The sequence below is a fragment of the Equus przewalskii genome, chromosome 14 (assembly GCF_037783145.1).
Source record: "Equus przewalskii isolate Varuska chromosome 14, EquPr2, whole genome shotgun sequence".
Lineage (NCBI taxonomy): Eukaryota > Metazoa > Chordata > Mammalia > Perissodactyla > Equidae > Equus > Equus przewalskii.
The window spans coordinates 81,502,311-81,526,666 of record NC_091844.1 but is presented as its reverse complement, the minus strand read 5'-3'; the positions used below and the strand labels follow the sequence as shown (position 1 = coordinate 81,526,666).

Here is a 24,356-nt window from a genome sequence, read left to right as displayed (position 1 = left end):
GCTGGCATACCCCACAGGAGCCGCAGTGGAAGTGCTCACTGGACTCCAGGAAGTGTTTCAAACGCAGTGTTCAGGTGAAAGCAGGACTGAATCCATTGGCGTGTTAAGCAATTTATAGATGAAGAAACCACTTGGCCGGCCCCACTTTCCCAACAAGGATCCAGACTTGGGGAGAATCTCTTAACTCACATCTGCCTCCTTTCCCAGGTTCTGTCCTACAGGAAAATCTATCCTTTCTATTCCAGATGTGGTTCCAGGATGATAGAAGGGTCCTCCCCCATTTATCCTTCCAGTTTTCCTCATTGAGTTAAAGGCACGTCATCTACCTAGTCACCCAGGCCGGAAACTTCAGCGATTCTCAAAACCTCCCTCTTTACCCACCTGACCGATCCGAGTCCTCACCCACCGGGGGATTCCAGCACCAGGAGGCGCTCAGGGCCGCCCATTCCTCCTCATCCCCACTGTTGGCACCTTTGTTCACAGCCTGGCCGTCCTTTGCTGGAATCGCCTTTAAACCCACTTCTCCGCCTCCAATACAAAGGTCAGAGTGATCCTTGTACGACCCGGATCTGATCATCCTGCTCCTCTGCAGCTCCCCACAGCATGCAGCGCTGGTTCTCAAATCGTGTTCTCTGAGGCCTCGGGGGTTCTGTAGCCAAGACTGGGGACGCCAGGCCTCCTCCCTGCTATGACCATAGCACTTCCCCTTCTGTCTGTTTACACAGGGGCTCTTACAACAGATTTTGTTTGAGGAAGGCATTTTTTAAGAAAATGAAAATGGCCTCCCTCCACCCACATCTCCTGACTGTGGACCCACCCCAGGGCCCCTTCATGCCCACATGCACCTGCGGCAACTATTCTCCAGTCACAGGGCGCTCCTCACGGTTCACCAAGCACATGTGTGATGGCTTTGCTTCTTTGAACACGCTGTCTTCCCTGCTGGGAACTCCTTCGTCTCTCCTCTCTTCTCCGAGAGCCCCACTTACCCTCAGAAGCGTTCAGATGTCATCGCCTTCTATGGATGGCACGGAACCTTCCCTGTTTCCTGCAGGCAGATTGTTGGCTCCCTCCTGTGCTCCCATGGGACCCTGAGCATGTCTTGGTGGCAGCCCTGGCCATGACAAGCTTGTCTACATGTCTTCCTGCCCCCGCTGGGTTATGCGTGACTCCTGCACAAGATTTATATTTTACTCATCTCTGCATTTGCACAACCTAGCGACGCACATGGCCCCTGAGAGAAATGCAGTAAATAAGAATGTAAAGCAACCCCATTAACTATGAGCCGATTGACAAGGTGGGCTGGGAAGGCTAAATGTGTTAGATGGGGAGCAGGTAGGGTGACAGGGTGAGGGGGTGACCACACAAGGGGAATAGGGGAAGGGGGTTCAAAGCCTGCTGATTCGGGCTGCTTTAGTTGAACTCAGAATGCACATGTGTTTGAGTATAACTTAAGCATGATTTAAGAGCTACAAAAACTCAACACATCCCTTAGACAGGCTGGGCGACACCAGCGTGGTACAGCCCTTTGGGACCTCTAGCTGGGGCACCTGTGGGAGAAGCAGACGGTGCGGGTCCTACCTGCTCAGATAAGGCCCCATGGGCAGTCCCCATAGCTCCTACCTGTCCCAGGCTTTGCCCTTTCACCTGGACGGACTCAGTTAACGCTCGCCACACCCATCAGCTCCGGGGTGATTGTTACACCTGTTTTACAGACAAGAAAACAAGCCCTGTGCAGGCACACAGCCAGGAAGCAGCAGAGGCAGCTCTGGAAGGCGGGTCTCTTGTCTCCAATCCTGACGTGTCTCCACGTTGCCTTGTCTCCTGAGGCTTCACCCATGGGTTCTGTGGGCTTTGGGAAGGACGAGATGGTGGAGAAGGAGTGAAGGAGTGGGAGAGAGATTTACGACCTCGTAACCGACGGAACGTGCTCAAAGAAAACGCACCACATCCTTCTTGTTTAATTTCTTTTTTTTCCTTTTTTTTTTTTTAAAGATTTTTTAAATTTTTTTCCTTTTTCTCCCCAAAGCCCCCCGGTACATAGTTGTATATTCTTCGTTGTGGGTCCTTCTAGCTGTGGCATGCGGGACGCCGCCTCAGCGTGGCCGGATGAGCAGTGCCATGTCCGCGCCCAGGACCCGAACCAACGAAACACTGGGCCACCTGCAGCGGAGCGCGTGAACTTAACCACTCGGCCACGGGGCCAGCCCCTTTAATTTCTTTTTTTAATTGAGGTATAATTCACATACTATAAAATTCACCATGTTTAAGTGCATGGATCAGTGGTTTTTAGTATATTCGCAAGGATGCGCAATATTTACCGCCATGTAATTCTGGAACAATTCCATTAATTAATTTCTAATGTTTTGTTTTTCAGATTCCGATGATGAAAGACCCTGGATGGATTCGAAATGTGTGGTCTTCGAACATTAATGTGAGTGAAGTTGCTGTGAATGTCCGAATTATACTTTTACCTTTCAAGATGCGACAAAATGTTTGTGGATGAGCTGTGGTTTGTGGCCACAGTCATGTTGGTTCCTTCGTCCCCCTGCGTTAGTCTCACTGCCCTGTGCCTGGTCCCCATGCCTTGGCCAGGCCCTTCGGTTGTCTCTGGGACTATACTCGGTGCTTCGCTCTCTGCTCTGCCCATGGGCGCTGTCTTTCTGAATCTCTCTGGACCCCATGTCCAGCAGCCTCAGGGCCAGCACGTCCCCCACCCCTCATGCCCACTCAAGCTTCTAGACTCTCTTCCTAGATCTGGCTCTCTGAGCCTCCATTGTTTGGGAGGGATATTTTGCTGAAGCCCACTGGGCGGGGGTCCCAACCTGCATCTGCAGTTCTTTTCTGCTAGTGCCCTCACCTTGCCCTGGAGCTAAACTTAGGCTTCAGCAGCATCATACAGCTTGCTGTACCCCTAGATCTTAGACCTGAGGTCCTTTCCCGTGGAGAATAGACTTGAGGCAATCAGTTTGGAGGTGGGGAAGCTCAAGAGGAGGCTTTTGGAATGGTCCAGGGAAGAAGTGATAAAGCCTGGACACTTATTTGTCCCCCTGTGGTCTGTCCAAAGCCTTGGGGATACAGAAGAAAAGGCACACTTAGTCTCCACTCTCAATGAGCTCACAGTCTGGAGAGGGACTCCAGAACCCAGTGTGGACCAAGAGGGTTTACAGGGACTCAGAAGGCCCACTGCAGTGCCAGCCAGAGCAAGACAGTCTTCCTTGAGATGAGCCCAGGGGCTCCAGTTAAATAAACGAGGAAGGCTGCTGAGGAAGGCCTGGTCCTCGGGAATCTGCGAGGAGCAGAAGTTCTATTTCCAAGGGGATTGTCAGGGATGGGGCCCAATCAGGGGCCAGGAATCCTGGCCAGTGGGCAGTTAGTGGCAGTTGAGCCTGGAGTGAGGGGAGCCATCCTCTATGGAGAAAAGAGGGGCAGGATGTCCTGGTGAGTGAGCCCCTCCTCCTGAGTGTAGAAGGGACCAAAAATGAAGGGGGAGTACAACAGTGCAGAAAGTAAGACTCAACATCTCTCTTTGTCCTTGTGTCTGTCTCTCTCCTAGTTACTTTGCAAATATGCTAGGCACCAGAGATACAGTGTTGAGTGTGTCGTGGATGGCTCATCAGCCAGTAGAGGGGATACAGGATACACAATGACACAGTGACAATGCTTTGTGAAATGTGCCACCCTGGAGTTACATGTGGGCTCATTAGTGCGGAGAAGCCTGTGATTAATTCTTCACGGACCTGAGCAATGTGTGAGGAAAGGCTTCTCTAGGAGGCTCAGCTCTTAAGTTTGAAGAATCTGCCCATGGCCTGCAGAAATCCAAAGAAATCCACAGGCACCAACACCCCTCTCGCCTCCAGCCCTGCCCACAAACAGAGACTCATTCAAAGCAAAAGTCTTGAATTCTGGAAAGACAATTGAGCAAGAAATGTTCACCAGAACTGCTGAACCCTCTTGCTCAGGCCAGGGAACACTGTGATACAATTTGTTACATTAAGCCTAGCACCTCTTTCCTGCTGTGCTCATAATAGGCAGCCTGTCCTTGAAAATGCCTCCCTCTTGGCCAAGCTGTGCTCTGATTGCAACATTTCTAATAAGAGCAACAATTCTCAGAATTCTAGATTATCCCCGCCCAGTTACTTGAAAGCATAATTTGCTTATTTCTTTTATTTCTTCTTGTCTTTAGGTTTGAAAAAGGACTGGATTTAAAATGTGGTCTTCTTGGAGAGAGCACATTTTGTGCAGGGGGAGGAAGTGACTTTGTCTAGATTTAAATTTATTTTCGATAAATTTTATCAAAGTGTTTCATGTGCCTGATTTCTATAAAATCAACTGGGGCGGGGGGGGGGGGGGGCCAACCCAGTGGCGCAGCGGTTAAGTGCGCATGTTCCGCCTTGGTGGCCCGGGGTTCACTGGTTCGGATCCTGGGTGGGGACATGTCACCGGTTGGCAAGCCATGCTGTGGTAGGCGTCCCATGTATAAAGTAGAGGAAGATGGGCACGGATGTTAGCTCAGGGCCAGCCTTCCTCAGCAAAAAGAGGAGGATTGGCGGCAGATGTTAACTCAGGGCTAATCTTCCAGAAAAAAAAAATCAACTAGGAAATACTGGCTCACAGCTACAGCCACAGTTCCCTGTTCCTACCCCCAGTCGACTTATGTTTCCTTTGCACATTATCCTATGGACTTACACTCTATGAAGGAGGGCCTAGCTGATCTTCACAGAGCATCATATGCAAACGACTTCTCCTTTCCTACAGTCTGCCATGAGCGTACACTCTCACCCTGCTTTAGTCTGTTCTGTATTCGGACTCTGCCTTTCTCATATATGCAGTTTTTCTTGGAGGCAGGTGAGTTTTTCCTGGAAGTTATATTTGCCTTTCTTTTTCTTCGTTAGGAGGAGAAATATATGCTTTCCGTTCCCTGCCTGTCCCTTTCTGCCCCCCCGCCCCCCGCCTACAATGTCTTTAAGCTTTTACTTTAGTCTGTCACTTGGAAACTATCACATTCATTATTTTTAAGCCCATTAACTTGTTTGAATTGGGATCTATTTCTTCTATTTGGATGCCCATGATTTTCATGGAGCTCTTCAGTTTTTGTTATTTATTTAGCAAATCTTTAAATGACACCATGTGACGGGATCTTTTCGAAGAGCGTTCAAAATTAACCATTTAATTCCTCACAACAGCCCGATAAGTTGGTGCTATTATCTCCACTTCAGAGATGGGAAACTGAGCACAGAGAGTTTGAGGTATTCGCTCAAGGTCACACAGCTGGTAAATGACGGGATTAGGATACGAACCCACACCTTCCAGCTCCAGAGACTTTGTTCCTAAGCACTACAATATGCCGCTTCTATGAGAAATTTCTCCCATTCAGCCATTTCTCTTTTCATTTATTCCTTGCATTCAGTACCTTTATCATGTTCTCTAGTCTTTTTAGCCTCCCAGCAATCTGGGGGGATGCCCTCTTCTCCTCCGACCTCTCTCCGGGAGACCCCTCTCCCTCCTGCTCTCCGTCCCCCAGCAGAGCTGTCATCTCAGAGGCCCTCCTTAGACCCACCATTACCCAGAGTCTTGTTTTCTTCTTTCTTAGTTCACTCTTTAAAAATAAGCAAAAGCTGGAGTACATTTTCACGTCGCCTCCCAGAAAAGGGAGAGAGAAGATGTTTTTGAATCCCTGCGTGTCTGAATCTCTTTTTTATTTTGGCTTCACATTTGATAGTTTGTTGGTATTAGAATTTGAGGTTGACATTAATTTTTCACAGAGTTCTGACCACATTGTTCCATTGTCTTCTAATAACCAACGTTGCCTGCATGCCAGTCTGACTTTGGCTCTTTCCTGGGTGACCTATTATTATGATGTTTTCTATCTGGAAGCTTTTAGGGTCTTCTGTTAATCCTTTGCGTCCTGTACCTTCACAGTGATGTGCCTAGCAGTGGTCACTTTCTCCTTCATTCTGCTCGGAACCTGGTCTCCTGGAGGTAATATATTTGTAATCTAACAGACAACAGCAGGTGAGATATTTCAACAAATTAAAGGAAAATGGAAAACAAAGAGAGTGGTGACTGGAGACCGTGGAGTTCTGCTATCTCTTCTCGCTCCCATCGCCCAACTTTGCGGTCTACGATTGGGCAGATTTCATCAATTTCATCTTCTATTTTTGTCAATCAAATTTTTACTCTTAAAAATTCTTTTTTGTCCTCTGATTATTTCTCTTTCACAGCATTATCCTGTGTTTGTTTTTGAATGAATTATCTTCCCAAATCTCTCTCAGATTCTGGCTTGGGGATTTCTTCCTGTTAATTTCTCCTCTGTTCTTTTCATTATTTTTATTTCTTCCGGAGTCAAGTTTCCCTCTGTCTGCCTGTCATTCTTTCTCTTTCATGTTGCAGGGTTCCCTCAAATGCCTGGTGATACAAGCTCGTCTGTTTTCATTGAGCAGGTAGCATAGGAAGGCTGCTGGAAGCCCCAGCTGCTGGAGGTCAGTCTGGAGTAAACAGTCAGGGAGCTGACGGTGACCCTGGGGAGCTGTGTCGCTCTGGCTCCAGCACCTGCTCTAGGCTCTCCCGGGCAGGTAGCCCTCCCTTGGCCACTGCCCCCTTTACGGGTACTCCAGGCTGCAGCTTGCTCCATGTTATTTCTTTAGTCAACCTGCCCTTTGCTTTCGCCTTCCAAATTTGATTAAACACCTTTTCTACTGCAGATGCCCCTCCTCCTATTCACTTCATTGTTGTGAATTTTTAAGTTCTGAAGTTTCCTTGAAATTTAGTGTAATAACTGGAGGTAAAGGGAAAATAAATGCATATTTGTCTGTTCTGCTCCGCCTGCCATCCTGCCCTAGGATTTCCTTCCTTGTCTAGCATTGTTCACGGAGCTATTCTGCAGGTGTCCAATGACGTGCACGGTGTTCCTATCTAGAAGTGATCTGTGGTGTCTCTTGTAGCCAATTGCTTTCTTTCTTTCTTTCTTTTTTTTTTATAAGGATGGGCTAGAGGAGGGAGTTGTTTGTTTTGTAAAGATTGGCACCTGAGCTAACAACTGTTGCCAATCTTCTTTTTTTTTTCCTGCTTTTTCTCCCCAAATCTCCCCAGTACATTGTTATATATTTTAGTTGTGGGCCCTTATAGTTGTGGCATGTGGGATGCTGCCTCAGTGTGGCCTGATGAGCGGTGCCATGTCTATGCCCAGGATCTGAACCAGCGAAGCCCTGGACTGGTGAAGCGGAGCGCCCGAACCTAACCACTCGGCCACGGGGCCTGCCTCTTCGAGCCAATTGCTTTCTTTAGCATGAATCATTATAGCTCCACTCTGCAACGCTGGTCTAGCAAGCGTTAGTGACAGGCACTGGCGCAATCAGATACAACAATAAGGTATTTGATTCGAATCTTACAGAGAATGGTCACTTTCTGTTCAGTGAATTCTTAGGTTTTGTAGAGATACCCTAAGGCCCCTTTCTCATTTGTGAATGGAAACATTGTATTAATGTCTCTTTTTAGCATCAATTCCCGATCCTCCCTTATTCCCATCCCTTCTCGTACTGGGGTGGGCAAATTGTTCTGAATTGCTTGTCCTTGTTTCCTCTTGCTGGAGACCCTGGATATCTCCTAGATCGTGAGCTGTTGAGGACAGAGGCATCTCTTAATCATGTACCCCACACAGTACCTTGTAAGCACTCAGAAATGGCTGGTTGCATAAATGAGTGCGTTCTCTGGGGCTTCCCACTGGCTTCATTCATGATAAGGGCACTGATATTTTTAATACCGGTACATATCTAGTTAGTTTCTTTTTGTTAGGATGAGTATATTTTTATTATAACTTATTTTTATTATTTTATTATGATGAATTTATTTTTGCAATCAGGCATTATCACCCATGATATGGTATTTAAGCCTTCATTTAAATATATATATTGAGTACCTAGTAAGTGCCAGAGACTGTGCTAGATACTTAAACAGAAAAGCTCTTTTCCCTCCTCCAGAGTATGTCTGCTGGGGAGAGATTTTACAATAATTTCATGTGCAAATAGAACATTTTAGCTATAATAAATACTTTGAATAAAATATATACAGTGAGAGTGTCTAACAGGGAGAATTGACGTAGTTGAGGAGGTTAGTGATACTTAAACTAAAATTGAAGAATGCAGAGCAGTTAACCAGGTGAAGAGGGGAGAGGATTCTGTGTAGAGAGAACAGCATGTACAAAGGCCCTGTGGTAGAGGGAACAGGGCAAGCATAAAGAAATAAGAACGATCTAGTGCAGCTTGAGCTTAAACTGCATGGAGAAATAGTGAAACCAGGGCAGCAGTGACACCTGACATGTAGTCAGATGTTTGATACTGGAGAAGTGTGTGTGTGTGTGTGTGTCTGTCTGTCTGTCTGTCAGAGAGATGCTCCCTCATTCTGAGGCTCTCTGGTTGATCCATCTGTCTCTGGGTCTCCTGATGACACTGTGGCTGAGTCGAGTGTTGACTGAGCTAGATCAGACCATGATGGATTCGACGTTACAAAGCATGATGTGATAGAAGAGAATGCAAACTGAGCAGTGTTGGGACAGGGATAAATCCTTGTCTGCCTGTCCCTCACTCCTTGCCTCCAGCCCTCCCTCCCATTTGAAATTCAAGACACTCCCACCTGATTCTTCCTCTTGAGTATGCTGCACTCTGCTCAGGATTTCCTCTGATTAGGTTAGTGATGCCCAGACCCTCACTTGGACATCCCTGGGGGCGGGAGAAGGGAGAGGAGAAAGTACTGGTGGGATGTTATCGATTTTTCAATTAAAGTGAATTCACGTCAGTTCCTTCTTCTGAAACTATCTCAACGTTCTTTGAGATTATTAGAGCTGCCAGGGTGTCATGGACCCAGGAATGACAGTGACCATTCTGGGTGGGTGTTTTGGGGGGGCAGTGGACAGGGGTGATGATAAAGATGGTGACAGCCATGAAGTCACACCACAGACACGTAGCCCTAGGTCAGAGCTGATGACCGTCTATTCCCCACCTCCTCACTTTCCAATGCGGAGACGGAGGTCTTGAAGTGACGTGTGCAGGGTCTCATAAGTGACAGCGCACAGACCGGGACTCAGATCTCCACTCCCTATTCGGGACACTAAAGATTCCAGAAAGATCTGTGGGATTTTTACTGGGCCTACATGCCCACTGTTCTGGGAGGAGAACACAGAGCTTGGCTCAGGTCCAGGTCAAATTTAGTGTGGTGACCTGGGACAGCCACTTTCCCGCGGGGGCTTGGGTCACCTTACAGATAGAGCCTGAGGTCTGGCCCAGGGGCAGATCTGTAACTCAGAAGTATCTTTTGGAACCAACTTCCTCTCAGAATCCCTTTAGACAGGGTTCTCTTGTCCCTTCTCTCCTCTGGGGACAGCGCCTCTGTCTCCTTCTGTGTTCACAGACCCCCGACATGGAGCTTTCATAGGACTAGGTCATCCTCTGAGCAGGGGGCTGGGGAGAGCAGCTAATTCAATCCAGGGACAGCAAATCAGGTGGCAGCATTCCGAGCCTGACCTGTGCGTCTCTCCATGACCACCATTCCTCTGTGCGGTGCTCCGGTGGTGCTCAGCGAAGCTGAACCCGGAATTCTCAAATTGTTTTTGCAAAAGATACACCAGTTCACTCTGGAGACAGAAAGAAGGAGAGAGCTAATTCACTGAGTTAGGGCTGGGGGGACCATTAAAGGAATCTAACTCAATTTGCTGTCTCATGTCTAGAACCTTCCACAGCCCCTTTCCAACTGGGGGTCCAGCTGGGAGCTCCCAGGCTCCAGACACAGCCCAGGTGGTCTCTGCACAGGCCTGACCTGCCTCCTTAGGCTCTTTATATGGCCACCCCAAATCCACATACCTTCATCCTTCAGATCCTTTAGAATCTACAGACAAATGTCATCTTGTCCTTGCATGTCAGTCCTTGATATTAGGCCACGTTTCTCCCACTCCCACTCCCACACCGGGTTTTCTTTTGCAGGTTGAACAGCTTTGATTATCACACTCAGAGCATGCTTTGGCCTCCCCCTTCCTGCTGAGTCATTCCCTCCCAAACAGGTGTACTGCCATCGTTATGGCCGTCAAGTATGATGGCCGGCACTGAATGCAGGACCAGTAAAAATTCCACGCTCTGTTTCAGGCTAGCAGACATGTATCTGTGCAGCCCAATACCACAGGGTTGGGAAAATGCACAGCTACAGGATCTTATTCTCCTGAGGCTGGCAGGGGCGGCACAGAAGCTGGAATCTTGTGGCCCATTAAACGTGCTGGCCTCGGCAACACCCCCTCTGGTCTCAGTAGACTATTGTACACTGGGTTACACTTTTGAAGGTGAGAATCATGATTTAAGAAGCTAGCGAATATTTTTTTAGCCCCAAATTTTGGTAAGCAAGGGTTGACAAGATCTGGAGAAACTATAGAAGAGCCTAGTATTTAGTTTTTATCTATGACTTGGGCATTTCAAAGAGTTCACATATAGCTTAAATTTCTTGGAATTGATGCTTTTTCTGCAATAACGTCTATTACAGGAATCTCTTACTAGTACGTTTAGTAGATAATGCCATGCTTTGTAAAAAACACATCAGGAATTTCCTTCCTCAAGTTTTTCTCAATTTGTTGGAATGCAGCTCTGTGAATTACAGGCTCTTCCGGTTAGCTTGTTGTGAATTCAGAAGTCAGCAAAGAAAAACCCGATTTCATGGAAGGATCCGGCCATGCTGGGCTCCAAGCTTTCTTTGGGCTCCACTGTTGACCAGGCCTGTTCTGAGTCCAGTGCTGGTCTCAGCCAGCTCCACACAGCAGCCTTACTTAGTCCTCACTCATCTCGTCTCATCTCTCTCTCCTCCTCTGGGCGCCACCAAACACTGACGTCATAACCCCAGTGGGGTCGTCACAATCCTGCCACCCAACAATGAGCTTTTCCTGGAGTCTTTGCAGGTGGCACTGATGAAAGGATGATGGAGAAGGAGAGAAAATGGGAGGGGAGGAGGTGGGCTGAGGGGCAAGACCAGGAGGAAAGAGAGAGAAAGGCAAGACCGGAGGGGAGCCAGCCATGCTTATCCTAACAACAGCCAAGAAGTGGTGGCCTGGCCTGCTGAGAACCAGAAAGCTAGGAGAAAGAGGAAAATTGACCAGGATGCCAACGTTCCCATGAGCAGGCACCTCTGTCTGAAGTTAATAGAAGTTCAATGGGGTCCTGCCAATATGCCCTCCAAAAGGGAGGGACAAGGCTTTTTTCTGGCAGCTAAGGTAAATGGCGGCGGGGGTGGGAGGGGTGGAGCATCATGAGGTTTCAAGCTTCCCCATGTGCTGGCTTCTCAGGCACAGAACTCACTGAAGAATGGAATCGGCGACTGAAATCTGGGGACACCTAAGCCCTATAACAAGGCTCTTGGTGTTTCAATTCTCCCTTCTGTTAACTGGTTTGCTCTGGGCTTTTATACAGGCTTATATACATCCTTATATACCTCTATTAAGTGTGATTGATTGCTTTCTCATGAAGTTCTTTGAGAATGGTAAACCATGGTCCATATTTGCTTTGTTTTGTTTTGGAGTTGGGAAAGGGTGGCTGTCAGAGCCTTCTCAAAGCAGCCAGCCCACGTTGACAGACACCCACCTGGGGCCCCGGCAGGAAACATGTGGGCAGTCCCTGAATCACTGTTTTTCCCTGGATCTCTTGCCCTTCTTTAATGGATGATGTGGCAACAGGGAGAATCAGTTTTCCTACATCCAAGCAGGACTTAAATGTGGGGGAAGCTGTGAGTGTCCTCATTTCACAACGCGGGGTCAGGACTCAACGCCGGCAGAGATGCTGGCTCTGTCCCACCTTGAGCCTGGGCAGCGAGGGGGGGTGTTACTGCTGGAGCTATCCCTTTTCAGCGACTTAAAAACTGATAAATTTGGAAATGTGTTGTCCCGTCGTCAGTTCTCCATGGCAATCAATTCCTGATCATCGCTTGACTCCCTCTATAACTGGATATCTAGACCGTCACAGAAGCTGTCTGCCTCAGTCGCCTTCTGCTGCCCAGCCTTCCCACCACCCTCTATGGCCTGCCCACCATGGCCAGATTCACTTTCACAAAATGGAGGTTTCATAAGATCTCACTCCCTGCTTATCAGCTTTTAATGGTTCTCTAGGCATTTCAGGATAAATTACCCACTCCTGAGGCTGCCATTTGAGGGCATGATGTGTTGGTCTTGGGCTGCTTTCCCATTTTAACCCCTCAGCAAACCCATAAGGAACTTTTCTCTTGGATACCCTGCATAGTGAATCCTGGACAGCTCTTGGACTTTCCCACTGCCGAACCTTTGATAAACTTGTTGACCCCCCTTTACCCCTCCACTGCCCCAATCTCTTCTCTACTCATTTCCACCGGTTGTCATAACAATGATCCTTCAAGGTCTGGCTCACACTCCGTCTGCTTGAGTGAAGCCTGGAGCCTCTTTTGGCACCCACAACTCTCACAGCTCCTTCTCCCAAACTCCTTGGGCCTTTGGGTCTTTACTAATCATTTGATACTAAGGATTTGTGGCAATATTGAGCCAGTTATCTTTTTTTTTTTTAACTAAGCTGCAGAATTTACTCAAATGTCACCAGTTTTTCTACTAATTACTTTTTCTGTTCCAGGATCTAATCCAGGAGTGCCAAAGGCATCGAGTTGTCCTGTCTCCTTAGTCTTCTCCAGTCTGTGGCACTTCCTCAGTCTCTCCTTGTCTTTCACGGTCTTGACACTTTTGAAGAGTCCTCCTTAGTTCCTTTGTTAGAAGGTCCCTCAGTTTGGGTTTGTCTGATGTCTTTTCATGATTAGACTGAACCTTTTATATTATTCCAAGAAGGTTACGGAGCTGGTGTGCCTTCCCAGTGCATCCTGTCAGAGTGCACGTGGGGTCGCTGTGCATCGCTGGAGCTGTTAACCTTGGTCACCTGGTCAAGGTGGTGTCTGCCAGGATGTTTCACTGTAAAGTAAATTCGCTTTGTAAGGACTAAATAGTCAGAAACCATAGAACTACTCTGCTTCTGCTTTTACCTTTGCTCCTAACCTTACCTTCCACCGGTGCTCCTGCCTGCAGCAATTACCACTGTGGCATTTGAAGGCTGATTTTCTATTTCCCTCATTCTTTCAGCATTTATTAATTGGAATTCTTCTTTAAGGAAGAGTTGTGTCTTCACAATTCATTTCTTTATTCAGTTATTATTGCTATCAGTATGGAGTCATGGATCTTTTTAATTATTTAGGTTGTAATCCAATAATATTATTTTGTCGGATAAATTCCAACTTTGGCTGTTGGGAGCTCTTTCAGGTCAGCCCCTGTGCTCTCTCAACATGTGTCCCCGTCTTCTTTCTGTCTCTCCTTCTCTCTCTTTGTTCATTCGTTTGTTCCTTCCTTCCTTCCTCCCTCCTTTCCTTTCTTTCTTTCTTTTTTGGCATTTCCTTACTTCTGGTACTACGAGATCCTCCAGGTTGACCTGGTATTTTCTCTGCTCTGGCCCTGGAATCCACCAGTTCTCCAATGAAATCTAGTTTTTTAAATTGCAAATCGGTATTTAGAAACCAAGACCTGGGTGCCTGTCTGCTCATTGCTACTGGGGTGTCACTGCTTCTAGTCCCTTTAAGTGGAGAGAGAGAAATCTACGTAGGTATAGTAACCCATGCATAGACACACCTCTACATTTATCCATTTGTCTGTCTGTCTGTCCATCTATCTATCTATCCATCCATCTATCTACCCATCCATCCATCCATCAAATAACAAGCATGAGTTCCTATCTGACTCCAATTCAGACCACAAGGTGTATTCTAGCCTTGTCTCCCTTTACTTATTTGTAGCTTCTTTCTCCAACAGCAAGAAACCTTGCTCCTCCTATCTACAATTTATTTACTTCTATTTTCAACCCTAGGACCCAAATAAAGCAATTTAAAAATTGCTACCCATGCCCCTGTGAGAAACAAATCTATCAACTGGAGTACAGCGTTTGTATCTAGTTCTTGTAGTCTTTAGCTTTATAGGATCCAGTTGAAACACTTTTTGCCAAAGTTAGGTCGGTTCCTTTCTTCTCCATCCTCTGCAGTGTGCTGTGGTGTGTGATTAATCTGTAATAGAGTCAGTCAGGTGTCATCATCTGCATTCCATCTTTACTCCTACATCCTGTTTGATTTTTAAAATTTACATACAGTAATATTATATTGCACAGTTCTATGAGTTTTGACCAATGCATGAGTCATGTACCCACCATCATATTTTCACGTCTTTATATTTAAGGTGGTGTTCTTGTGGACAGTATATAGCTAGGTCCTGCTCCTTTATCCAATCTGACAATCTTATCTTTTAGCTGGTCTATTTAATGTGATTTTTGGTGTGGCTGGATTTAAATCCACCATCTTACTGGCTGTTTTCTCTTTGTGCTATTTGTTACTTTTTCTCTTTTTCTGCCTTCACTTATGTTAACTGAACATTTTTATGATTCCATTTTATCTCTTTATTAAGTTATTACTTATATCTTTTGATTTTTTTTAGTGATTTCCAAATGCTTACAATTTACATCTTTAATTAGAATTTACCCTAAAATAATAGGATAGCACTTTATGTGTAGGGTAAGGGCCTTACCACAGTCTATTTCCAAGTCTTCCCTCGCATCCTTTGTGCTTTTACTCCCACATATGCTATTAATACATGAAGCATTGCTACTATTTTTGCTTTAGACCAGGGGCTGATAAACTATGGTACATGGGCCCTATCTGCTCCACCACCTGTTTTTATAAACAAATTTTTATTGAACAAAGTCATGTCCATTTATTTGCATATTGTCCACGGCTGCTTTTGTGCTATAATGTCAGGGCTTAGTTGCAACAAAGACTATGTGAGGGGCCGGCCCGGTGGCACAGGGGTTAAGTTCACACATTCCGCTTTGGCAGCCCGGGGTTCACTGGTTTGGATCCCGGGTGCAGACCTATGCACCGCTTGTCAGAGCCATGCTGTGACAGGCGTCCCACATATAAAGTAGAGGAAGATGGGCATGGATGTTAGCTCAGGGCCAGTCTTCCTCAGCAAAAAAAGAAGAGGATTGGCAGCAGATGTTAGCTCAAGGCTAATCTTCCTAAAAAAAACCAAAAGACTATGTGGCTCGCAAAGTCCACAATATTCACTCTCTGGCTCTCTTGCATGGTTTCTGGTGCAAAGTCTGTTATAATTCTTACCTTGTGCCTCTGTATAATTTCTCTTTTCTCTGACTGCCTTTGAGACTCTCTTTGCTTTTATTTTCAGAAGTTCAAATATAATATGCTTGTGTGCATGCATGTGTGTGTGTGTGTGTGTGAATATTTATACTGCTTAGTGTTCTTGAGATGCTTAGATCTGTGGTTTGGTGTCACTAATTTTAGAAAATTCTAGGCTATTATTTCTTTGAATATTTCTTCTGCCCTGCTGTCTCACTCTCTTCTCCTTCTGGGGTTCCATTACACGTATTCCATTCCCACAGCTCTAAGAAGTTCTGTTCTTTTTTTTTGCTTCCTCTTTTTTCTCTTTAGGTTAGGTAATTCCTAATTATCTTCCTTCGGCTTCAGTGACTCTTTCCTCACTGTCGAGTCTACTGACGAGCCCATGGGAGATGTTCTTCATCTGTGGGACTGGATCTTTCATTTCTAGCACTTCATTTGATTCCTATAGTTTCCTTCTCTGCGGTGAAGTTACTCATCCCATCTTGCCTATTGTATACCTTACGCATTAGAGACTCTGACCTACTAATCATAGTTTTTAAAAAGTGCACGTCAGATACTTCCAACATCTGTGTCATATCTGAGTCTGGGTGCAATTATTGCTGTCTCTCGGATGCGTGTTGTTTTTCTTCTTGACTTTTCATTTGCCTCCTAATTTTTTCTTGAAAGCTGGGCATCTTGGGAGAACTGCAGAAACACTGACAAACTGTTATCGTCTCTAGAAACGGACCTGCTTTTCCTCCTGGTAGGCCTTTAGTGTGGGGCTTTGATGTAACCGAAGCGGAAGCTGGGTTTGAGGTTTTACCCTCAGTGCGCCAAACCCTTCAAATTCCTGTGGGAACACCTTGTGTTTTAGGCTGGGGGTGGGTTTGTCAGAGAAACGTCTGCTTGCCTCTCAGCTTCAGACCTTCCTTTTGCACCGTACCTCGGAGAGGTGCACACGATGCTCTTTCCTCCCCTGCTGTTCCTGTTACCCTGCTGCTCTTGTTAGCTCAACGGTGTGGGGCGGTGGAGGGAAAAATTCTCTGTTGTATTGACTGAGCCCCAGTGGAGGCAGGCTCTCCATCTTCGATTGTCAAAAGTCTGAATTCCTCAGCTTTTCTGTCCCTGAGCAGCAGATCTAATAACAACCATAATTTTTAAGTACTAATGAGTGTATATGATACTTTGGAATATCTGCAACAACTTCCATGTGGCATGAAAATATCTGTGCTTTTTTGTTGGTGCTGGTCACAGGTACTGTTAAGACTATTGTGTTTTGTTGCCTACATTCATAATTGAAGGAAATCCTACTAAATTTGAGTTAGAAGTTAGTAAATATAAGATACAATTTTTTCCACATTAAGTTCATGGATTTGTGCTTTCTATCCATGGATCCTCTGGACTGCTAAGTAGCAGCCTTGGAGAGAAAAAGCACAGGATGGGCGATGGAAGATAGTAATGATAACTTGACCTGTGACCCGAATCAGGCTTGGAGAGCTTCTCTCTTGAGTTAACCGTGACCACCCTCGTTCCAGGCTTCCCTGTCTTGGCTCACTGACCCGTAGGCAGGGAAGGCCTACGTCCTGAGGACAGCAGGGCTGGTGTTGAGATATATCATAAAGAATGAAGTCTCCTCCTAACCGAGAAAATCTCTCCACAAAGGGAGAAGAGAAAGAAAAAAGATGGATTGTCGAATAAGCATTAAACCAGAATGCGATGCACACCACAGGCAATCTGCTAACAGGTTGCAAAGAGAGAAAGAAATCTCAGCACCTTATACAGCTAGGCTGATACAACTCATTACATACATGTTCTCAAGTTAAACAACTAGTCCTGAAGAAAGAGGACTTGACAGTGCTATTTGTCACACACAGTTAGTCCTAGTTCACCTGGTAATGGGGTGGCCATCTGTGTTGGCTTTATCTAAAAAAAAAAAAGGGAACTTCTGGTAATAAATTTACGACAGGAGCTGGGTGTTTTTTTGTGTGTGTGTGAGGAAGATTGTCCCTGAGCTAACATCTGTGCCAGTCTTCCTCTAGTTTATTGTGGGATGACACCACAGCACGGCTTGATGAGTGGTGTGTAGGTCCATGCCTGGGATCCAAACCCTCAAACCCTGGGCTGCCGAAGCGGGAGCTCGTTTTGAACCTTGGAGCGAGGCATGGTCCCTACTGAACTTAGGAGCCTACCCTCCCATGGAAACTGGGAGATGAGGGCGCCATCTTCCTTGATGTTTACATTTCAAAGAGATGGCTTCCAGGTCTATGAAACAGTTCTGAGTTGCGCAGTGCCCAAAAGCTTATTTAGCTTTTAAAAATCTTTACTTACATCTTAAAGGGGCAGAGAAAGAATTTATAATGATGAGTGTTGCACGGCAGATGCTCTAAGCAAAGGGAGGGAAGGCAGTCTTTTTCCCTTATTGCACCCGGGAAGATTGAGTTTTTCTTAATTTGCGTTGACCCTTCCACCAGAAAGGAGCAGTTGAACTGCAACTGAATAGTTCCTTTTGTAAGACCAAAGGGACGAGAGGTGGAGAGAGGGGCCAGAGGGTTACTGAGAAAGTGTTCCCGAGGATGCTGAAGGAGGGGGATGCTGCTGCTCTGTCGTCTTTGACGCTCCTTGGAGATGCATGTCATTCTACTTATGGGTGAGATTAAAGTTCTGCTTTGGGTTAAAGGAAAATTTAATTTAGCTTTCCTAAGTACAAAGGAACAAGTGCATTAATCTGGGAAATTGACTTTAATTTTCCTAAGTGGTTAGTTCCTTCCTGCGCTAATTCTTCACTATGGAAGCGAGAAGAAGGATATAAATTTATGTTTGCATTCAAACCAGGCAGTGGCCTCGCATTCCAAGCCACACAGCGATGATACTTCCCCATTCCCCTTCATCATGCCTTTCCACGTGCTGTTCCTTCAGCCTGAAACACCTGCCCCCACACTTCATCTGTCAAAAGTCTTCCCCATCCTGAAGCCCCAAACCTGACACCACATTCGTTATCAGGCTCCTAAGTGTTCATAGTAGATAATAATAATAATAGTAATTATTGTTATTATAGGACTCATCAGAGTGGGCCATGCATATTGTGCCAGACATTGCACTAAGTGCTTTAGATCATTTATTCCTCCAAATAACCCTGTGAAACAGGTATTTTCACCCCAGTTTAGTAGAAAAAGAAACTGAGCATTAGAGAGGTCAAATGTTCTTTCCCCTAGATCACATGACTAGCAAGAGGTGAGGCTGGGATCAAAGCTCAGCTTGGAACCACTCCCCCACGGCACCTCCCATCAGGTCGATCCTGTCTTCCGTGCTCTTCCATAGCGCCTTGCTCCTCTCTCTCTTACAGCACTTACTTGTATCCAGTCTGTTGATATCTGACAGATTTAAGTAGGCCTTGAAGGAAGGCACGGTGTCTGGCTCATGGCTCGATCTGCTACAATGTTTAGCACCGTGTCTCGGGTACACTAGGCAAAGGAAAAGGGGATGTGAGGAGAAGTGGGAAGCACTGGACTAGGGATGGACTAGAGACTCAAAGATAGCCATTCCAAGGATGTCAATGGCTTGTCTAAGACTTGTATATTATAGCTTGCGAAGACGACCTGGGTCAATACCATTTCTCTTTTGAAATTTTGGAGTTAGAGGAGCTGAAGTGGAAGGTCTTGTGAAGGGGAGAGGTACCTGATGAGCTGCGTGTGGCCAGACTGATGAGGGAGGAGAATCTGGAAGGAAGCAGGCTGGGAGAGAGAAAGGGGGCAGCACTAACGAAGTGGAAAGAGAGTGAGCCAGAGAGAAAGCCGCCATAGTACAAGGCCCATTTCTGGAATCCCTGCCTCCTTTTAATATAGCGTGCTCCATTCACACGCAGACACACAAACACACAGTCACTCACTCTCTTTACTGGAGCTGGCTTGCGTGGGTTCCATTATACGGACATTTAGAAGAAATATAGATTACCTGTTGACCCTCGGCATGGGGGCCTGGGAGAGGAGAGCGTGGGCTTTGAGAGAGAGAATGGCGGCCGGCCAGGGTACGGGATGAGGGGAAGTGGACTCAGAACACTGGTTCTTAAACGTGGCTCTACAGTGGAATCTCATGGGGAGTTTTGCAATAGGCTGATGCCACGGTCCAACCCCCAGGACTGTGGTTCATTGACGTGGGCTGTAATTTGGGCACGGAGAGTTTTAACAGTTTCCCAGGTGATTCTAATGTGTGACAAGTTTTCATAGGAAACACTGCTTTAGAACGTTAGGGGTGAGTGAGAAAGATTTCATTTATTCTGGGAACAAGAGATGATGACATCGATGACTTGAAGTCCTCAGTGTGTAGCATTACTTTCCTCAACCAACCCCAGGTTCCAGGTCAACACGAAAGAGGTTGTAATTAGGCTCCAGGAAACAAGCAGATGCCCATGTGGATGGCCATAGGTAAGCAGCACTTAAGCTCTGCATGGCAAGAGATGTTATAATTTGCTGGCAAATCCAGTTCTTTTCTGCTTTCCTAATGGTTTGTTTAGAGCTGACAAAGCATTATATCGCTTGGCATCACAGATCTCATCTTAACTAGATGCAGAGGTCTACTGGCTGAAAAGTCTAGTGGGTGAAGTTACCCTGGATCTGGCCCAGAGCTCACAGCACTTAACAGGTTACACAGTGTCTTTGCGGGAACCCGATTTTGTTCTGGAGCCAGCTTCCCTCACTGAGGTCAGAAGTTGGATCACTATGCTTAGTTTTGTGGTCCAGACTTCTGGTGGGGCTCCCCCTTCACGGCCTCATCTAAGTCTAATTAGTTCCCCGTCTCCAAATGCCATCACCTTGGGAATTAGGCCTTCAACATAGAACTTTTTTTTTTTAAGATTTTATTTTTCCTTTTTCTCCCCAAAACCCCCCAGTACACAGTACATAGTTGTATATTTTTAGTTGTGGGCCCTTCTAGTTGTAGCATGTGGGATGCCACTTCAGCATGGCTTGATGAGCAGTGCCATGTCCACGCCCAGGATCCGAACCGGCAAAACCCTGGGCCACCGAAGTGGAGCGTGCAAACAAGCACTCGGTCATGGGGCTGGCCCGTCAACATATAAATTTTAGGGGAACGTTCAATCCATAGCAGATGTGTTTCTAAGTTGAATTCTAAATATGTTTTCTTCTTGGGTGAATTCATCTAGCATACGCTAATATGGCCTTGCCAATGATTAAAATATTAGAAATTTAGAAATATTAGTCAGTAGTTACTGTCCCAAGTTCCCTAAGTGGCCTCATTCCTGCCACCTCATCTGTCCTCTTCCTTTCCCCTCCCAACTTGCTCCATAACCCAAGAGGACCCTGCTGTGCTGTGCCTGGTGTCTCTTCTGATTGGCAAATGCTCACGACACACCAAATTGTGTGACCACCAGTCCTGGGACTGCAAAGAGGAGACAGCTGTCACTGTGAGGCTGGGGAGGAGCTGGGGAGAAGGAGGAATCCTATAAAGCTAAGCGCAGATATACTGATAGGAAGTATCCACCAAGGGACAGAACTTCCACGGCGTGTGGGCTGGTTCATAGAGATCAGGGACCTGCAGGCCTGTAAGTGGACCAGGAAGCGGGAGCCAGGTCAGTCCCAGCAGAGATCTCTCTTGTCCTAGCCTGGCTCATTAGGAATCTCCTCCATTTGGCCAGAGGAGAAACAGCGCCCCTCTTGAGCACAGGGGACACAGGCAGGGAGCCAGCGCTGGGCAGGGATGGGGCTGGCTGTGCTCCCCCCGCACTCCAACACAGGCCGGCCAGGGTCTTCCTTAAAGCCCTGCACACACAGACTGCTCTGCATGGCTGCTCCCCCTCCAGCCTTCTGCTCCTCCACACTTGGCCTAGTTTAGCCCAGATCCGTGCCTGCCCAGGCCACCAAGTTCAGCTGAATCCTATTCCTCGGGAGTCCAGCAGATTGAATCCTGCAGTAGTGTTCAACCCTTCAGTGCATAGAGGTGCTGAGCAGGGTGACAGTTTTTATGGGTATTTGTGCTATTGGCCGTGATTACCACTCCTGACTGTATACTCACTGAGGACAGATGCTATGTCTGGTCTGGTCCCCACTGGAGCCCGCAGTGCTCTGTACAGGGCCTGGCACAGGGAGGACACTCAACAAGTGAGTGTTGAATGAAGGCTCAGGTGAGCGGGGGATGGGTGGTGGCTGCTCTCCCAGTCAGACAGCACCATCCCATCCCACTGTCATAGTGCCGCCGTGGGGGTGAGCTGCCTGTCTCTCTGCCCTGAGCCTGGGGGGGTTTCCTTGCTTTGCTGCTGCACTGGGTGCATGTGGTTCCTATGAATCTTTGACTCTGCTCACTGTGTGGCCGAGGAAAGGCACATGATGCTGTCTAATGTATCTGTTAGGGTGTACTGGGGTAGCGTGGCCTCTAAGATCCCGCTGTGGCCAGCTGTCAGCATCTCCCCTTGATCTCCCTGGGACTTCTTCTGCCCCCTCGGATGCCTCACCCTGATCTGTGGTCGTCACCCTAATTCGAGGGTGGGCCCTCTGAGCTGTGGTTCCAGACACTTGTTCCTCCTGGTTTACCCTCCTTCCTCTTCCTCTTCCTGTAGAACCTGGGGCTTCTCATACCCGCCTCTTCCCCCTCGAAGCTCGCTTTGGTCAGCCACCCAGAGGCACCCGGGGGACCCACTTCATCTCTAATGGATTTCCAGTGTCAGTGCAAATAACTCACAATCCATCTATAAGTCAAAACTGGGTTGAGTTTATTGTGAGCTGACCCTAAGGACTATATAGCCTGGGAGAGTGCCTTCACGAAGGAAGGACTCACTCCAAAGAAAGGGGTGTACAGAGTGGTCATATACTGTCTTGGAACAAAAAGCATACATCACGTATGATAGGAATGTCCCTGCTACATAGTCAGAGATTGCTTTGCTGGCATAAGGTCAGTGGTCACAAGGTGAGCACAGTGGGTCAATAATTAATCCTTAGTTTCTAGGAAGAGATGCTTATCCTTAAAGAAAGGCCAATATTGGGGGAAGCTACATCCCTACCTTTAAGGGCATCATTCTTGTCTTTGGGACATTGTAAATGTTTAAAGCAGATGTACAATGCATGCTCAACCGGCCACATCAGGCCTTTTGGAAAAACAGCATCAGGCCGAGTTAGTTTTAAACCAAATGGCTTCCTCATATACTCCAATATATCCTATTGCTTGTCATTTATTCATCACCAGGCTGCTCTGTCCCCTGTCCTCTGAGCGGGTGAGGTGGCACCAGATGGTCCCTGGCTCCCACCTGATTCCTGAGGTCCTGAGCAAGGGAGTGCCCATTCTGAAGTCACCTTATCTGGGGCTCCCAGCCAAGGACTGGCCTTGCATCCCATGGAGATACCCTCCCTACCTGGGACTCCAAAGTCATTGGCGCCAGAGGTAAAGTGCAGCCCTCCGGGGGAATAATTCACTGTGTTTTCTTTGGTATCCTTTCTGTCCAGGGCATTTAGAGAGCTAACCACTGATGCCACTGCCCAGAGCTGTCAGGAGACCAGTCAATTGCACAGCTGCCTACACTGTTTCATGGGGTTCCTGTGAAGAGGGCAATTTACCCCTCCTGTCTCCCCTTCCTCTTGCAGAGCCCTTTCAGTTGTGTAGGTAGTTAATGTGGAAAACTCCAGAATTCCCAGAATAAGAGAGTTCTTGTCACTGGCTAAAAAGGGGGAGGTTTCCAGCTAGAACAGGGTGGCTTATCTTGCTTTCGTCACTTTTATATGCAGAGAAAAGTTCTGACACTTGAGGAGCTGTAATTCTTTAGCCCTGTGCATCCTCAGCAATGTTGGTGCGCTCCGGGTGTCCCTCCTAGTGGGGGAGGCCAGCAGCTGCCCAGTCCCAGAGCTGCATGAGCTGGGCGCTCTCTCTATCACGGCGGGGCTAAGCACTGAATAAACCCTTCTGGGAATCACCACTCCTTCGTGTACAGGGTTCTAGAAGTTAGAAATCTTTCAAGTCGGCAACCGTGCCACGTATTTTACATGATGACCTTTTCCACCCTGAAAGTGGAACTGTGTGTTGAGGACCTGCTCCCCGTCTTCCAGATTGTGAAAGTGGGTCTTCAGAATTGAGGATGCTTGTGTTGCTTTGCCCTGGCGTCACTCACCCCTCTTCCTCCTCCAGCCAGCTGGAGCAAGTTTACTCAGCCCTGTGGTTCCTTCTTCTCTTCCGAGTGGGGCAGAAAGCGGCAGGTCCTGGGATTGGCCAAGGGGATCACCTCAGCTCTCCTGGCTGAGTCACAGCTAGGTCACCGCCTGGTTGCTGACAACACAGCGAGGGCCCTCTTAGGGGGACTCCAGCCAGGGCAGGATCAGAAGAGGGCCAGGACTTGGGCGAATCCCATTCAGCTAGTAGTGAAATGTGATCTAGTATTTTCTCCTCATTGCTTGTTTGAAAAAAAAATCCCTGTTTGGCCCTGTTTAGACGTTGTGGCAGTGATGGGGACAGGCTTCCTGAGGTGCCGACTTGGGGTGAACTTCAACCCCACTCTGCCTCCAAGTTCGTCATTCGTAGAATGAGCGCTTTGGACTTGATTTTCTTACGTTTTTAGACCTCTGGTCTCCAAATTTTAATAATTCAAGATTTATTTTAAAAAAGTCTTCACTCAAGCCCCTGAAGTTGGACTTTGCTTCCAGAAAGCCTTTCCAAGTAGGGTAGACTTGCTTCTCCGCCCCAAGGCCAGGCACTCCCTGGAGGGAAGGGAGCGGGGGAGAACCCAAGAGCGCTTCCTTCCGGGGGCCCTGCAATCTGCAGGCAGCAGCGATGCACGCCAAGCTCTGGTCTCTAATAACCTGGGGGAGGAATCTCATCTGTAAATGAGAATCCCCTTGTGTAGCCCCCTCCTCTAAATGCCAGCATGGGAGGGGGTTGCCTGCTTTCCTGGGGACAGGGGCTGCCTAGATGGGAGTTACCCCAGGACCAGGTAGAGGGCATCACACACGGTGGGCTGGACAGAAGATGCATCACTTGGGCATAGCTCCCCAGGCACATGACCCCCAAACTTCTACCTACAGCCAGGCGACTGCTCCAATGAGACCCAGATGCTTTGCCGACAGCTCCTCTGGGATGGCTGAAAAGCATCTCAAATTCAGAGTGCCCAAACTGCCCTCCTGAATTACCTCCGTTTCTCTCATTGTGGGCCACCCCAACCCCATCCATACATTAGCCAA

The 24,356-nt window shown here is 47.3% G+C and overlaps 1 protein-coding gene and 1 long non-coding RNA gene across 21 annotated transcripts in view; one reads left to right on the top strand and one right to left on the bottom strand.

Moving 5' to 3' along the window:
* LPIN1 (lipin 1) overlaps nt 1-24,356 on the top strand; it is a 123,715-nt gene that overhangs the window by 27,944 nt on the left and 71,415 nt on the right. For 9 of the 20 annotated variants that reach the window (XM_070574397.1, XM_070574402.1, XM_070574408.1 and 6 more), the window contains one exon: nt 2,375-2,431. The exons of 2 other annotated variants lie outside the window; for them this stretch is intronic. In XM_070574397.1, coding sequence (XP_070430498.1) covers nt 2,375-2,431 — 57 coding nt within the window. Of the gene's footprint in view, nt 1-2,374; nt 2,432-3,337; nt 3,507-5,782; nt 6,013-10,905; nt 11,240-24,356 lie in introns of those variants that run through there. 9 more of the 20 variants (XM_070574410.1, XM_070574411.1, XM_070574416.1 and 6 more) reach the window with 9 other exon arrangements.
* Nucleotides 8,957-10,821, bottom strand: LOC139075834 (uncharacterized). The gene is made up of 2 exons (XR_011526727.1): nt 10,530-10,821; nt 8,957-9,625 (listed from the first exon to the last, which is right to left on the bottom strand). It is a non-coding gene; the product is annotated as an uncharacterized lncRNA (long non-coding RNA).